This window comes from Coregonus clupeaformis, chromosome 9 (assembly GCF_020615455.1).
Source record: "Coregonus clupeaformis isolate EN_2021a chromosome 9, ASM2061545v1, whole genome shotgun sequence".
Classification (NCBI taxonomy): Eukaryota; Metazoa; Chordata; class Actinopteri; order Salmoniformes; family Salmonidae; genus Coregonus; species Coregonus clupeaformis.
Window position 1 is genome coordinate 48,990,429 of NC_059200.1, and position 17,672 is coordinate 49,008,100.

General features: G+C 45.4%; 1 protein-coding gene across 2 annotated transcripts in view; it reads left to right on the forward strand.

Annotated features, from left to right (window-relative positions):
* The first annotated feature begins 2,401 nt into the window (after positions 1–2,401).
* Positions 2,402–17,672, forward strand: part of LOC121574012 (long-chain-fatty-acid--CoA ligase 6-like) — a 60,933-nt gene continuing 45,662 nt past the window's right edge. The window contains exon 1 of one of the 2 annotated variants that reach the window (XM_045222658.1): positions 2,402–2,465. Coding sequence is in view for 1 of the 2 variants with exons in the window: in XM_041886519.2 (XP_041742453.1) it covers positions 3,673–3,718 (46 nt within the window). In the remaining variant the exon portion in view is untranslated. Of the gene's footprint in view, positions 2,466–3,253; positions 3,719–17,672 lie in introns of those variants that run through there. The other variant, XM_041886519.2, reaches the window with a different exon arrangement.

Here is a 17,672-nt window from a genome sequence, read left to right on the forward strand (position 1 = left end):
AATGAATCATTATTTATTATCAGTGCGCTGGAGAAGTTCCAACCAACTCAATGCACCAAGTACAAATGTCGATTAGGAGCTCTCATGGGGCAATCCCGTTAGTTCCCTTATATACTGGTTACAGACACGTTACATAGGCATAGTTCATAGGGTTGGTTCCGGCATGTGTCTGGCACCGTCTCCTATCTTAACTTAAAGAACATATTCTGGGCGTTCTGCCAGATGGTCCTAAGGAGGAGGTCATGACGGCCCCCCATCATATCTTTACCAGGCACAGGCAGGAACCAAGGATTGTTAATGACACCAAAGACAAGATGGACATTTTCAAGACTGTTTCTTCACAAAGTAAAATTTTCTTCACAGAGATATAACTCATTGTGTATCTACTGATGGTGCTAAATCAGGTTTCCTGGATATTACGAAAGGTGACCCGCAGGGGTCGTTTCGGGGTCCTGTACTTTTGACTGTTTACATTAACAATATCGGCTTGTCTGTAAAAAACTGTAACCTGCACTTGTATGCCGATGATACTGTTGTGTATGCTATTACCCCCATGGTTGACCAGGCTCTATCTGAACTACAGTCTACCTTCATTGTATTACAGAAAAACTTTATTGACCTGAAATTAGTATTGAATGCAGATAAAACTAAGTATATGTTGTTATCTAGAGTGCATAAAAATAACTGATGATTTAAGCATATGTACTTTGGCTTGTGTCCATATTGATCATGTCCCTGCTTACAAATATCTGGGCATCTGGATAGATGAAAAGCTGTATTTTAAAAAGCATATTGATGAGTTAGTAAAGAAGCTGAGAATAAAAATGGGCTTCTTCTATAGAAATAGGTCCTGTCTCTTGCTAAATAGTAGAAAGCCGATTATTCAGTCGACGTTCCTATTGGTCCTAGACTGTGGCGACATCATCTATTTGAACGCAGCTGCCACTTCACTAAAGCCGTTAGATGCAGTTTATCATAGCGAACTGCACTTTATTACGGGCGACAATTTTAGTACTCATCACTGCATTCTCTATCAGAAAGTTGGTTGGCCCTCTTTGATGTCACGTAGGTTGACACATTGCTATGTTTTCATTCATAAAGCCCTTTTACAAAAAGTCCCACTGTTCCTAACATCTTTACTAAACTTTAGTAAAAGTTACCACACCCGGTCACAAGGATGGTTAACGCTGGAAATCCCTTTGGTCTCTACGGAGTAAGGTAAATCAGCTTTTAGTTTTCTTGCATCTTATTTGTGGAACAATCTTCAAAATGTTCTTAAATTCGATGTTTTGGTGCCTCTAGGGCAATTCAGAAGGCTAATTGAGGACCTTATTAGTGATGAATGTGTTAGTTTTTTATGACCATGTTTTTCTTTCTACTTGCATTTTGTATTTATATTGATGTGTGTATTTTCTGTAATTTATGTAATTCAGGGCTCATCTGTAAAAGAGACCTTGGTCTCAGTATGACTCCCTGATAAAATAAAGGTTAAATAAATAAATACAAATCTGCTTTGACAGCTCTTTGACATTGGATCAAGTCAAAGCCACTGCTGGTACATCATGGTGGCGGCCCTGCCCCTTTTAACAGCTGCTCTGCAACAGTTCTCTACTTCCTCCTTTTACTCTCTCTCCCTCTGCCCCTCCCACTTCCACCATGCCCACTTCCCTCCCCATGCACACTCAGCGGTGAGATAGGCGGGCCTGAAGATGCTATAGATAACCTGACATTCTTAATGGACATGGAGGTACAGGGGAGGAAGAAGAGGATTAGTGTATGGGAAGATGTTTTATGTGTGGAGAACACACTTTGAACACACTTTGGTGAAATAAAGGCATGCGGTCTCTGTAGTACAAGACACGTCATCTTTTGAAGGAAATAACCCTATCACTCTGTTATCACTTAACTGCATGTGTGTGTTGTGTACCCAAACATCTCTGCAAGGGGCATTGCAATCATGCAATGAAATCCCTATTGTCCATCAGTAGGTAATTTATCTTGCAACTCTTGCATGACCTTCCTGAATTCCCTCCTCAGTCTGTGAGTACATCCCAAATTGCCTTTATAGTGCACTACTTTATACCAGCCACATAGACAGTAGTGCACTATAAAGGGAATAGGGTGCCATTTGGGATGCAAACAGTATCCACCTGTGTGATCTGGGGTGTAATCATTAGCCAGACAGTTGCAAAACAATCGTTTTTCTTAGACATATTCATGTAGGTCCCTCCCCATTTAGTTCCATTTGCTTCACTTTAAGAAATGTTTTGCAACAAAATCAGCGTAATGAATACACCTCTGGCTGCCTGCCTCTGTTTAACATGTTTAATGTGGCCATGTTTGTCTTTTCTGCAGCAAAAGGAGGAGGAGGAGGAGGAGGAGGAGGAGGAGGAGGAGGAAGATGTGACTGGTGGCAGGACAGGAAATGACAGATGGGAGGTCCTGACAATGACCCATTTGATAAGGTCAGTCACGTGATGCAGACACGCAATTAGGCCTAACGTTTCATGCCTACCTGAAGAGGAGCACTCCTCCCCTCCCTGGCTCCCTCCCTGGCTACCTCAGGAGACTGCCTCCAGGAAGTGTCTTAGGCTGCTCAAAATGTGTCTGAAAAAAACCCAATGGGGACATGTGTAGGCTAGGGCTACTCAAAATGTGTCCAGAATCCAGATTAACCCGTTGCATAAAATGTGCTACAGTAGGCTTGACATTTAAGGTGTGATATAATCTATGTATGACAAGACAATAAGTAGAAATGATCTCTGTGTGTCCTATTAAATTATCACACAAATGTTATGTTTGTAGCAGCAGCAGCAATGGGCGCTCCCCCTGCTTTGGAGGGCAGCATTTTCAAGGTGATGTTTTAATTCTGGGGGAGTGTCATGTCATGTGAGGAGTGTATCTCCAACCCAAACATTCCCCATGCAGACCCACTGAAATGTACTAAACCCAACTCTAGAACCCGCTGTAACTCGCATAGCCTATATACTGTAGGCTTATGATATACCTCCCCTGATAATAAAATGCCCGTATGTACAGCTATTATGACAGGACAGAGACTACACAGAACTATTATCGAACATCATGCATTATCAACGTTATTTAAATGTATGTACAAATCCACAAATCTAACCTAATCGTGTACAACAATCAAACATACATTTGATCTGTTAACTCATTTATACCCAGCATCTAAAATAAAAAGAAATAGAGCCGCTATAATACCGCTATAGCCTAACAGTGCACATCACCCAGTACAGTTATTTCTGCGTAACCTTGCTCTCCCTGCATCTCACCTGCAACATCGGCTAAACGCTTTAATTTCAGTAGGTATGCTGTTGCGCAGGAAAGCCTATAGTCTACCTAGAAGGGAAATAAAATAAATAGTCCAGGAGGGATGGTAGGCTATATTCATTCATATTTGAGGATGCATTTTTTCTCGTGCGCAGCTATAGCTATTTATGTGCTCCTATGCAAATAGCTATAGCCTAGGCTGTAACCGGTTGGACGTTGCAATCTGAATTGACTGGCTAGCAGTAAGTAGACTAGTAGGCTATTACTCGGTGATTCTCATACTCTCCCAGACTGTCGGCGAGTTACTGCAGTCGATGCTGCAGTTTGAGGCTCTTGCACCGGGCTGTGTGCTGCGACGTCAAACTCAATGAGAAAGACATGCTTTCCTTCGTTCTGGTCTCTGGGTCTGTCTGGATAATATTAGGTGAGTTTCATATATTTTCATTCATTATGTTCACCATAGAATAGCAGGTGCCATTTATTTTATGGGCGCAGCCTCTCTGAAATTGTGAGACATGTTAGTGATTTAGAATTCATATAGAATAGGATGCATTATTTTGACATGTGCCGCTTCTATATTTAGAAAAGCCTATAGTGTGGCCTGGATGATACATTTTCAAGATACATTTATTCGCGTCCGGCCTACACGGAATGCATCTTGGAAAGGTTATCTTTATGTGCATACCTGCCGGCCTGACAGTGAGTGCACTATTATAGCATAACCTATGTGATGTAACTTATAATAATAGGCTACACCAGTTGTTGAGACATTTTCACGGAATAACGATTTTATTTGCCTTGCAATTACAGGCATATGGCATGGCATGGCAAGCGCATAGCGCAACATAATGCAAAAACCTCTGCGCATAGGCCAACTAGGTCGATACAGTTTTTCTGCACATATAGCTTGTTTTGTGTTTCAATTAGTTATACACATTTCCGGTATTTTTATGCGATGTTATTCCACATGACAGGCTTCAATGTGAGAAATTCTTGTCGGCTGGTTATTAAGGTCGTGCAAGATACTGTAGGGTATATGCCTAAACCGGATACACGTAAATGAAAAAGCTAATCTCTCAACCATTTAGCAACTGTATTTCGCCTGGCAATGGCTCAGTGACTGCTGCTAACATGCATCGGCGTAAATGTAGGCTATTATCAGGACAGCCAGATAACATGTAGCTAGCTAGATCAATCAAATACTATACATTTAGCTAAACAATTGCAGGATAGGCCCATATACCAACGTGTTTTAGTGGTTGCGGATGGATGTCTTCTGATTCTACCCACGCCATATTGGGTAGTGTGACGTGCGCATTCACGCGCTGAATCGGACTTGTCTGATTGGTAGGAGCTGTCCAGTGGCGAGGGTCCTGAAATACTGCAGCCAGCCCGAGCGCATAATCACTTTCTTGGGTAATGCTCTGTAAAACACTATTTTGTTCTGCCAGTCAGGGGTGTGGGGGAAAATGTGACGATTTAAAAAAACAGTATATATTAATCAACATTAGGCACATTTTCCACATATCAGCGTGTTTGATCTATAGTAACCTCGTCCCCAAAAGATCAAGTAGCCTAGGGACAGTTATACTGTTGCGTTGTCAACGTTTACTTTACAGCCATTGTGCGCTGTCAAAACTCCTCATCATGCATAATGCATTGTTTTAACATCTGAGGTAGGATAATACACATAGTCCATGAGCCAGACCCCCCAAATTTGGTCTCTCGGGCTCACTTGGGGTGACGATGTCTCATAGTGATTTTTTTTTAAGGTCTATGTCCCTGGAGTTGGAAAATGTGTGATAGCAGTGCAGCAATGGCAGTTTCTCTGTTATCACTCTCTCATTCATCCCTCCATCCCATTCATTTTCCCATAGGGATTTTACCCTATGACAAACAATGTCAATATACAACAAGTTATTGCTCAGTTATACTTTTTAATCATATATAATTGGAAAGCTTAGATTCACAGCTATCCATCAGACACATTTTCGGAATGTTCAGGTCAACAGAACTCTGACCTTTGATCTCTAGGGTACATGTCAGAATTACCTGTATAAATTGCTTTTACAAAGGAAACCCTGGTACATTTTAAACTTTGTTTGACAAGTGGTTCTGAAAGATCATGAAATTACCTTTGAAATTATATAAAGCACCAGATACAACTATTGTTTAAAAATCACCCATATTGTGTCATTGAAATAAGAATGTTGGAAGCTTGGCCATAGAATTCCATGTAATTGAGTGATAGAGGCACCACATTTTGAGGACTATAAACCTGCCCTTACATTCCAGTAGTAAAATCCAATGTTGGGCCTTTTTGAGGCCACTTATATTACTATTAGTATTCTAGTAACAGACCAATCTGTTATGACCCCATAGTAAGAATAGACATTCATTTAGATTAACTACATGTAACGGTTTGCTGCTTTCATCATCAGGTGAAAACGTATTGGTATTCCTATAGAATTATGCATTGTAATGTATGCGGCAAGTCTCTAGTCCTCTGTTTTATGAAAAAAGTTAATACGATAAGATTATATAATTTTTAATCAGCTCACATCCATGACTATTCACATGTACATATCCATTTTACATGTTTGAAGCTGAAATATTGCAATTATTGATCATAACTCCTTCAGAAATCAGTGATTGGGAAAGCTTTTGGGCACATTCTTAACACAATTCTGTTTAGTCACTTCTTTATATATCTGGCACACCTGGCTCATTTGGTTGTGTATTCTACATCACTATGAAGATTTTAAAGGTCCAAAGCAGCCATTTTTATCTCAATATCAAATAATTTCTTGGTAACAATTAAGTACCTTAATGTTATTGTTTTAAATTAAAATGGTCAAAAATAAAACATTTTGCTTCTTAGCAAAGGGCAATTTCTCAAGCAAGAATTTTGCTAAGACTTTCTGGGAGTGGTCTAAGTGGGGAGGGGAAAACTGAAAGTTAGCTGTTATTGGCAGAGAGGTTTGGAACTCTCTTTCTTGTTGGTCTATTAACTATTTTACTGCATGGTGATGTCACCATGGAAAGCCAAAACTCCATCCCACCAAAACAGGCAGAAATTTCAGGCAGTCTATTCAAACAGCTATTCATCATTTTCACAATTTCACGGTATTATTCCGACCTCATAGTGTGGAAATATATATAAAACACAAGAAAATCACGTTTTTGAGTGCCTTTAAGACTGAATAAAAGAAACCTAGTAAAGCATGTGATGCATCAGGAGAGGACGTAACCCTTGTTCAGCACTTTCCATTTAGTCAATGCAGTCCAATAACCCACATTAAAGCAATGGGAATGCTTGGGATGCTGAAACATCCACACCATCCACCCCTACTCTTCATAACACTCACAACTGTCTGAGTGAGGCAATATTTTTGACTGCACTGGGCTTTTAAGATATTATTGGGCCTACTACAATTATATATCATACAGATATGGTCATGCGAAATTGTCCAATGAGAGCCCATTGAGTTGTTTGTCAGCCATATTGGAAAAATGGTTCTGTGGGGTTGATACTAGAATTCTGTGATGGCCCTGTATCTACAAATATTTTAAAAATCCTGTTCTAGCTGTGTGTGTGCAATTTGGTGCCTCTATCACCAAAGTTAGAATCCAAAAACATAACTGCCCCATTCTAATGTCGATGGAACAATATGGCCGATTTTCTAGCAGCTGATGCTTCCAACGTTGGTTTTATTATATCTAATTTGAAAGGTAATTTAATGACCACGTGTCAAACAAAGTTTAAAATGTTGACATGTTTCCTTTTTAAATCAATTTATACAGGTAATTCTGATATGTATCCTAGAGGTCGATGATCGAAGTTCTGTTGAACTGAACATTACGAAAATGTGCCTGATGGATAGCTGTGAATCTTTCCAAATATATATGATTAAAGGGTATAAGTGAGCAATAACTTGTTGTATACTGAATTGTTTTGTTAGGGTAAAATCCCTATGGGGAAATGAATGGGATGGAGGGATGAATGAGAGATGAGACATTGTCACCCCCCTGGCTCATGGAAACCTATTATTTTCCCCCTCTTAATAATTTAGAGGATGAGACACATGCTCTACCCATGACAGAGTCACAGACTGAGAAAATATATGAGTGCTTCTCAGTTGAAAAGTTTTGCTACAATTCGGTATTTTTCGGACCATTGTAGGCTACATTTCTAAATCAGCCTACAATTTAATGACTTTTTAAGTCGTCATGGAACCTAGCTAGGCTATAGCCTATTTAGTCAAAGTAATATTATACCAGTGGTAGTTTAGTGTTGTCGCTATAATTTAGAAACATTGCATGAGAAGAGTGGGGATAATATCAAGCATAAACCTTTCAGCCATTACCCTATTAGCTAGGTTTGGCCCCTGTACAGTATGCTATGCTACTGTACATGTGTGAGGTGTTAATTTACAGGTTCATATTTATGTAAGTGCATTCCAAGTTTAAAGACAGGAAATTATATGATATCTACGTCTGGAATCTCATATAATCCATCACATTAATTATATTAATGGATGGATATTGCCTCACTCAGACAGTTGTGAGTGTTATGAAGAGTAGGGGTGGATGGTGTGGATGTTTCAGCATCCCAAGCATTCCCATTGCTTTAATGTGGGTTATTGGACTGCATTGACAAAATGGAAAGTGCTGAACAAGGGTTACGTCCTCTCCTGATGCATCACATGCTTTACTAGGTTTCTTTAGATCAGTCTTAAAGGCACTTAAAAACGTGATTTTCTTGTGTTTTATATATATTTCCACACTATGAGGCTGGAATAATACCATGAAATTGTGAAAATGATGAATAGCTGTTTGAAAAGACTGCCTGAAATTTCTGCTTGTTTTGGTGGGATGGAGTTTTGGCCTGCCTGGGTGACATCACCAGGTGGTAAAATAGTTAATAGACCAACAAGAAAGAGAGTTCCAAACCTCTCTGCCAATAACAGGTAGTTTTCCCCACTCAGACCACTCAAAGACAGTCTTAGCAAAATTCTTGCTTGAGAAATTACTCTTTGCTAAAAAGCTATTGTTGTTTCCTTTTGACCATTTTAATTGAAAACAATCAGAGTAAGGTACTTCATTGTTACCAATAAACTAGTTGATATTGAGATAAAAACGGTTGCATTGGACCATCAACTAGAAAAAGCATTGCCTGACATTCCCCATCTCTTTTAAAATGACTCATTGATCTGCTCACTGTATGAGTCAAACCTGTATGTTTGTATGTTAATGTGTTTGGTTGAGTCCGCACTGTATGTATGTGTATGTTAGCTATTAAACTTGCATGTGTGTGTTTGTTTTTGTGTTGAGGTCTGCATGTGTATTATTTATCATTTGCTGGAGGAAGCGAAGCACCGTGGGTTTAGGGAGGAAGAGAGAAGGGGGGAGCGAGAGAGAATAGCTGGAGCGTCTGCTGAGGGTGGTGTGATACGGTGGCCAGCCAGGCACAAACTAGGCCAAATGCGCTTCTCCTTTTCCCCCCTCGCTGAGCATAATCTCCCAGCGGTGGGAGGTAATTAAAGGTTTGCAGAGGGCAATGTGAGATCTGCCCTGGGGCCCAGACAGACAGACAGACAGACAGACAGACACACAGACACACAGACACACAGACAGACAGACAGACAGACAGACAGACAGACAGACAGACAGACAGACAGACAGACAGACAGACAGACAGACAGACAGACAGACAGACAGACAGAGGTGAGGTGACTTTAAATAGAGAAGGCAGAGCCGAGGGGGATGGGGGGTTACTGTGCATCCGTCTCTGCACTAATAGGCCATAATCTCATGGCAGAATAGCCTAATTGCTGGTGACGCTCTGCAGATGGGGAGAGGGGGCGGGACTCAGGCCTCTGAGGTTAGTGTGGGCAGCCAATACCTTCCGTTCACAACCCCTAGGCTACCGGTAGGTTACATGTACAGTATCCAAGGATTCAGAACAGACACAGTAGGCCTACATATGGAAAGAAACAGTACATCTAGGGAAAACTAACAAAATTAACTCTTCCTGCTGCATGGAGAGGGTGGAAATTGAATAATGGAAACTAATGTACACTGAGTGTACAAAACATTAAGGACACCTTCTCTTTCCATTACATAGACTGACCAGGTGAATCCAGGAGAAAGCTATGATCCCTTATTGATGTCACTTGTTAAATCCACTTAAATCAGTGTAAATGAAGGGGAGGAGACAGGTTAAAGAAGGATTTTTAAGCCTTGAGACAATTGAGACATGGATTGTTAATGTGTGCCATTCAGAGGGTGAATGGGCAAGACAAAATATTTAAGTGCCTTTGAATTGGGTGTGGTAGTAGGTGCCAGGAGCACCGGTTTGTGCCAAGAACTGCAACGCTCCTGGGTTTTTCACACTCAACAGTTTCCCGCCTGTATCAAGAATAGTCCACCACCCAAAGGACATCCAGCCAACTTGACACAACTGTGGGAAGCATTGGAGTCAACATGGGCCATCATCCCTGTAAAACGTTTTCAACACCATGTAGTCTATGCCTCAACGAATTGAGGCTGTTCTGAGGGTAAAAGGGGGGGTGCAACTCAATATTAGGAAGGTGTTCCTCAGTGATGGAAAAAGTACCCAATTGTCATACTTGAGTAAAAGTAAAGATACCTTAATAGAAAATGACTCAAGTCAAAGTAAAAGTAAAATACTTCTTGAGTCAAAGTCTAAAAGTATTTGGTTTTAAATATACTTAAGTATCAAAAGTAAATGGAATTGATCAAATATACTTAAGTATCAAAGTAAAAGTATAAATAATTTCAAATTCCTTATATTAAGCAAACTAGACAGCACGATTGTCTTGTTTTTAAAATTTACGGATAGCCAGAGGCAAACTCCAACATTCAGACATAATTTACAAACGAAGCATGTGTGTTTAGATCAGAGGACTTAGGGATGACCAGGGATGTTCTCTTGATTCGTGCGTGAATTGGACCATTTTCCTGTCCTGCTAAGCATTCTAAATGTAATGAGTACTTTTGGTTTTAGGGAAAATGTATGGAGGAAAAAGTACATTATTTTCTTTAGGAATGTAGTGGTAAAAGTAAAAGTAGTCAAAAATATAAATAGTAAAGTAAAGTACATATACCCCCAAAAACTACTTAAGTAGTACATTAAAGTATTTTTACTTAAGTACTTTACACCACTGGTGTTCCTAATGTTTGGTATACTCAGTGTATATCTTGCTGTCTGTGTACCCCTCCAACCACAAATATCATGAGCTCACTGTGTCCCTAATGACCCGAATTAGGCTGTGTTAGGCGACTTATGTGATTGGTCCATCTGATCAAGGTCATTACTGTTGATAATGACGATATGGTGGATTGGGATGTGGTGGTTGCCTGAGCAGCTCTTCCACTGTCCTCTGCCCAGTAGTACTCTTCCTGGGCTAAAGATAGCTGGCTCTGACCTGTGTGTGAGTGATCCTCCGCAAGCCTAGCATAGGGCCAGGTTAATATAGGACAAAGAGTGCAGAGAAGGGACACTCCCTATTGGATGAGAGGATAGACTAACCCTCAAACAATGATACAGATGCAATCAGGGGATGGGCTGCCATCAATAATGGAAGGCCGTACAGACTGGGACACATCCCAACATGCTACCTCAACATAGCCTCCTATGTGTTTCAGTGGAAAGGTTCAGTTAAGAGTTAGATCAGAATATTTATCTAATTACACTATTAGGCCTATAAAGTCTCTCTCAAGTTTTTGTAAACGCTTTACATTGTAGGCAATCCAAATCCTTGTGAATAATTCTGGCCTTGCCTGTTTGTCTGTGGTGTTTCATGCTTAGTATGTTAGTGAAATCAATGGCCGTCATGAAAACTGTTAAACAAGCACTTTGGACAGCAGAGAGGTTGACTGGTGTTTGTGTTGAGGTGGGTAGACTTCCCAGACCAGAGCTTCTAATGCCTGTACCTTGAAATCAATAGCCTCAACAGCATCAGCTAATTTAGTGTCATTAGAATGAGTAAAACATTGACACAGACGTGAAGTACAGTGTGATTCCCCGAGTTGGAGCAGGATGCCCATGTTGCTCAAGCATGTAGACTACCCATTATTCACGCTAGCATGTTCAATTCAACTAGCCAGAGACTTGGCAGTGTGGTGCCAGGATAACAACCTCTCCCTCAACATGATCAAGACAAAGGAGATGATTGTGGACTACAGGAAAAGGAGGGCTGAGCACGCCCCCCATTCTCATCGACGGGGCTGTAGTGGAGCAGGTTGAGAGCTTCAAGTTCCTTGATGTCCACATCACCAACGAACTGTCATGGTCCAAACACACCAAGACAGTCGTGAAGAGGGCACGACAATGCCTATTCCCCCTCAGGATACAGAAAAAATTTGGCATAGGTCCTCAGATCCTCAAAAAGTTTTACAGCCTCACCATCGAGAGCATCCTAACTGGTTGCATCACCGACCGCAAGGCACTACAGAGGGTAATGCGTACGGCCACTAGGGCCAAGCTTCCTGCCATCCAGGACCTCTATACCTCAATACAAAGGAAGTCCCTAAAAATTGTCAAAGACTCTAGCCACCCTAGTCATAGACTGTTCTCTCTGCTACCGCACGGCAAGCGATACCGGAGCGCCAAGTCTAGGTCCAAAAGGCTTCTTAACAGCTTCTACCCCCAAGCCATAAGACTCCTGAACAGCTAACCAAATGGCTACCTGGACTATTTGCATTGATCTACCTACATTGACTCTGTCCCGGTATCCCCTGTATATAGCCTCGTTACTGTTATTTTATTGTTGCTCTTTAATTATTTTGTTATTTTTCTATTTTCTATTTTTTTTCTTTTTTATTATTATTGATTTATTGTTTACTTCAGTTTATTTAGTAAATACTTTCTTAACACTTATTTTTTCTTAAAACTGCATTGTTGGTTAAGGGCTTGTAAGTAAGCATTTCACTGTATGTCACGATTCAGACAGACGACCAGAGGACCACAATTGCGTCACACCAGAAAGTTTATTAAACTTAAGGGAAAAGGGAAGTAGGGAGTGAATGAAGGCTCCAGGGGTAACAGGGATCCCGTCCAATGCGCTGGGTCTGTGCCCCCCAGTGGCAGCGATACGTCCTATGAAGCCGGTGGTGGGTGGTCCAGAAGTCCTGGGGGGAGACACAGACACAACAGGGCGGAATGAAACCAGGCAGCAGTACAGTTCAAGGGAAATCCAAAATACGTAGTAGCAAGGCAGAAGGCTGGTCAGAGTTACCGGGATTGAAGAGTAGTCAGGAGTCGTAATGGCAGAAGCAGGTCTGGATCTCCTGAGGCAGAAGAGTATCCAAAAAACAGGCAGGTCCGGGGTCACAAAACCAGGGTGAGCCAGAAGCGCGAGCAAACAGGTTCGGGTGTGAGCTTTGCAGACGATCTGACACCGGAGAGCTGAAAGACAGGGCCTTAAATACTGGGAGAGGTTAGTGGGTAATGCAGCGCAGCTGGCAGAGTAATTAGAGCCGAGCAGAGCAGGGACAGGTGGAGCTAGTTAGGCTGAGTAGAGAGAGGGAGGTGAGCAGAGTGGAAGATAGTGGAAACAAATTAAGGTGGTAACCCGGTGGAGTGAGAGGGCTCATGACAGAACCCCCCCAAGGGACGGCCCCAGAAGTCCCAAGAGCAACACCACGCCGGGCGGGAGGAGGGGAGCCGGAGGAGGGCTAGAACTCCTCCGAACGGTCCGAGTGAACGTCCTCATCCTCGGAGGAAGCCGGAGGGCCGTGGTCGGGAGATGGGACAGGTCCCGAGACAGGATCAGGCACAGGACAGGAAGCCGAGCGGGCCGGACGGTTAGGGACCCCTCTGGGGCGGCCCCCTACGGATTGCAGGTTGATCAGGATGCCGTTGGTGGAAAGCGGTGATGAGAGTCCTATCCACAATCCGACTAGCTGGCACCCAGGTCCTTTCCTCAGGTCCATAGCCCTCCCCAGTCAATGAGGTACTGGAGACCCCTACCCCTCCGTCTGGACCGAAGCAGGCGGCGGACGGTGTAAACCAGACCACCATCGGCTGAGCCGTGGAGGAGGAGGACCAGGCGCAGCAGGGACCAGCGGACTCTCATGGATGGGCTTAATCTTAGACACATGGAAAGTGGGGTGCACCCTCAGGGAATTAGGCAGTTGGAGCCGGACAGCAGTTGGGCTAATCACTCTTATGATAGGGAATGGGCCAATGAACCGAGGTGCCAGCTTCTGCGACTCCACCCTGAGTGGCAGGTTCTTCGATGACAACCACACCCTTTGACCAACATGGTAGGTGGGAGCAGGAATTCTCCGACGGTTGGCCCCGGTAGTGTAGCTGGCAACGGACCTGAGGAGTGTGGCTCGGGCTTGTGACCAGGTGCGGCGACATCGACGGGCAAAAGCAAGTGCAGATGGGCAAGTAACCTCCTCCTCCTGGCTGGCAAATAGAGGAGGCTGGTATCCATAAACACATTGGAAAGGGGACATACCGATGGCAGAGCAGGTCAGAGAATTGTGTGCGTACTCCACCCATGTCAATTGCTGCGACCAGGAGTGGGGGTTGCGTGAAGTCATGCATCGCAGCGCCTTCTCGAGCTCCTGATTAGCCCGCTCTGACTGCCCATTGGATTGGGGATGGAATCCGGAAGTCAGACTGACTGTGGCTCCCAGCAGGTGACAGAACTCCTTCCAAAAGCGGAGGAGAATTGTGGACCACGGTCAGAAACAACATCCCTTGGCAGTCCGTGGATCCGGAAGAGCGTGTTCCAGGACCACCTGGGCGGTCTCCTTGGCGGTTGGGAGCTTGGGGAGGGGAATGAAGTGTGCCATCTTGCTGAAACGGTCAACGATGGTGAGAATGACGGTCATGCCACTTGAAGGGGGGCAGCCCCGTGACAAAGTCAAGGGCGATGTGAGACCAGGGGACGTCTGGGCACAGGCAGGGGCTGCAGCAATCCGGCTGGGGGCTGGCAGGACGACTTGTGTTGGTTGCAGATGGGGCAGGCTTGGACGAATTCCCGTACATCCTTCCTCAGAGAGGGCCACCAGAACCTCTGGGCGAGCAGGTTGTAAGTGCGGGTGGAGCCAGGGTGACAAGCTAGGCGGGAGTCATGTCCCCACTGAATGACCTGGGACCTCAGGTCTTCGGGGGACAAAAAGGCGGTCAGCTGGGCAAGTGCTGGGACCTGGCTGGTTACGGAGAGCCTCCAGCACCTGTTCCTCAACAGCCCAGGTCAGAGCTGCAACGATGCAGGGACTTGGCAGAATCGACACAGGGTCCTTGGAGGGGGTGTCATCCTTCTGGAATTGACGGGAGAGGGCGTCTGGCTTGGTGTTGCGTGATCCAGGCCGGTATGACAGAGTGAAATTAAACCTGGTGAAGAACAGGGCCCAGCGGGACTGCCTGGAGTTCAACCGTTTGGCCGTGCGGATGTACTCCAAGTTCTTATGATCGGTCCAAACGAGAAATGGAATGGTGGACCCCTCCAGCCAGTGACGCCACTCCTCCAAGGCAAGCTTCACAGCCAGCAGCTCACGGTTCCCTATGTCGTAATTGCACTCAGAGGGGGACAACCGACGTGAGAAAAAGGCACAGGGATGGAGCTTCCTATCCTCCGCAGCCCACTGAGAAATCACAGCCCCAACTCCCACATCCGAGGCGTCCACCTCCACAATGAATTGCCGGTCCACATCAGGCATCTGGAGGATGGGAGCGGAGGTGAACCTCACCTTGAGGGTACTGAAGGCTTTGTCGGCTGCTGGGGTCCAGGTGAAGGGTTGCTTGGTGCTGGTTAGAGCAGTGAGAGGGGCAGCAACGGTACTGTAGTTCCGGATAAACTTCCTATAGAAGTTAGCAAACCCCAGAAACTGTTGCAGCTTCTTTCTGTTCTCCGGAACTGGCCATGAAGTGACTGCTGATACTTTGGCAGGATCCATTTGGATACTTCCTTCTGCCACTATGTACCCCAGGAAGGCCACTGTCTTGACGTGAAACTCACATTTCTCTGCCTTGGCGTAGAGGGAATTCTCCAGAAGACGATGAAGGACTTGCTGGACATGGCGGGTGTGTTCAGACAGGTTTCTGGAGTAAATTAAGATGTCATCCAGGTAAACGAAGACAAACTTGTTTAACATGTCCCGCAGTACATCATTCACTAGAGCCTGGAACACAGCAGGAGCATTGGTGAGGCCAAAAGGCATAACCAGATACTCGTAGTGGCCTGTTGGTGTATTGAATGCGGTTTTCCATTCATCTCCCTCCCCGGATCCGCACTAGGTGGTAAGCGTTTCTGAGATCCAACTTGGTAAAAACAGTGGCTCCCTGGAGCAACTCAAAAGCAGAGGTGAGCAGAGGCAGAGGGTAACGGTTCTTCACTGTGATGTCGTTGAGTCCCCTGTAGTCGATGCAGGGGCGAAGAGATCCGTCCTTCTTCCCCACAAAGAAGAAGCCAGCACCAGCAGGAGATGAAGATGAACGGATTAATCCTGCGGACAGAGAGCCATTGATGTAGTCCTCCATGGACTTTCTTTCAGGAGCAGACAACGAATAAAGACGACCCCTTGGAGGAGCTGTTCCAGGGAGGAGGTCGATGGCACAGTCGTACGGTCGGTGAGGGGGCAGAGATGTGGCTCTTGCTTTGTTAAACACCTCTCTGAGACCATGGTAGCATTCTGGGACATTGGAGAGGTCAGGAGCGGAGTTAGTAGGTACTGGCCGAGGGGTAGTGCGGCAGCAAGCAGGCAGGTTCGGTGGCAGTCCTCTCCCCACTCCCTGATCACCCCGGTCACCCAGTCGAGCTGAGGGTTGTGCCGGGCGGAGCCATGGGTAACCCAGGATGAGGGGTTGGCCTGGAGAGGGGAGCAGGTGAAACTGGATAGTTTCTTGATGGTTTCCGGACAGACCCATCGAGACCGGGGCCGTGACATGAGTGACCGATCCGAGTAAGTGTCCGTCCAGTGCCCGGGCAGGAATAGGAGGTGTCAAACGGAGGTTCTCCAGTCCCAGTTGGCGTGCCAGCTTGATGTCCATTATGTTGGCTTCGGCGCCAGAATCCACCAGAGCAGCCAGGGTGTGAGTTGAGTCAGAGAGGCGGAGGTGAACTTGCAGCAGGGGTTTGCGGTCGGAGGACTGGATGGTCATTGAACTCAACCGGACTCCCCCTACGCCCGGTGAGCTTCGGCCCTTTAAAGGGCAGGTTACCACACGATGTCCATCACCTCCACAATAGAGGCAGAGGTTTGAGGTGAGCGGCGCTGGCGCTCTGCAGGAGTGAGGGAGGCTCGCCCAATCTCCATAGGCTCAGACTGATCAAGCTGACCTGGGTGAGTGGCAGTAGATGACAGGAGCCCAGTCGGATCTCTCCGAATGCCGGTAGTAGGTGGACCTTGGCGCCCCCCTCTCACGACGACGGGTCTGTATCCTTCTGTCGATCCTGACAGTCAGTGCGATGGCTTCATCAAGAGTGGAAGGCAGTTCATGGGAGACCAACTCGTCCTTGATATAGTCAGCCAAACTATGGAAGAACGCGTCCACCAACAATGGTGTGTTCCAAGAACTTCGTCTAGACAGGGTTCGGAAGTCGATGGAATGGTCTGCGACTGTACGTCTGCCTTGTCGAATACTGAACAGTTCACGAGACGCCTCTGCGGTGGGTGAATCCAGGTCAAACACCTTCAGCATCTCCTCAGCAAACAGGTCGAAGGTTGCACATGCGGGGGTTTGACGTTCGAACTCTGCTGTTCCCCAGAGTCGAGCTCGGCCCGTCAGGTGAGTGATGGCATACCCAACTTTAGCCCCCTCCGTGGCGAAGGTCCTTGGCTGCAAGGAGAACTGAAGTCGGCAGCTAGTCAGGAATGGCCGGACCTGGGTTGAATCGCCGTTGAACCGCTCGGGGTTTCCAATCTTGGGTTCGGAGCAGCGGCTGCAATGACCGGGGCAGGTAACTCGGGGGCTGGGCTGGTGGGCAGACTGGCTGGGGTAAGGTTGGTGAGGAGTTGAATGATCATGGCGAGTTGTTGTTGCTGCTGCTGGAACTGCTGCTCATGCTCATCGGTTTCCATGTCGGGAAAGTGTGCGCTGAGTCCATAATGGTCAGATCGTACTGTCACGATTCAGACAGACGACCAGAGGACCACAATTGCGTCACACCAGAAAGTTTATTAAACTTAAGGGAAAAGGGAAGTAGGGAGTGAATGAAGGCTCCAGGGGTAACAGGGATCCCGTCCAATGCGCTGGGTCTGTGCCCCCCCCAGTGGCAGCGATGCGTCCTATGAAGCCGGTGGTGGGTGGTCCAGAAGTCCTGGGGGGGAGACACAGACACAACAGGGCGGAATGAAACCAGGCAGCAGTACAGTTCAAGGGAAATCCAAAATAC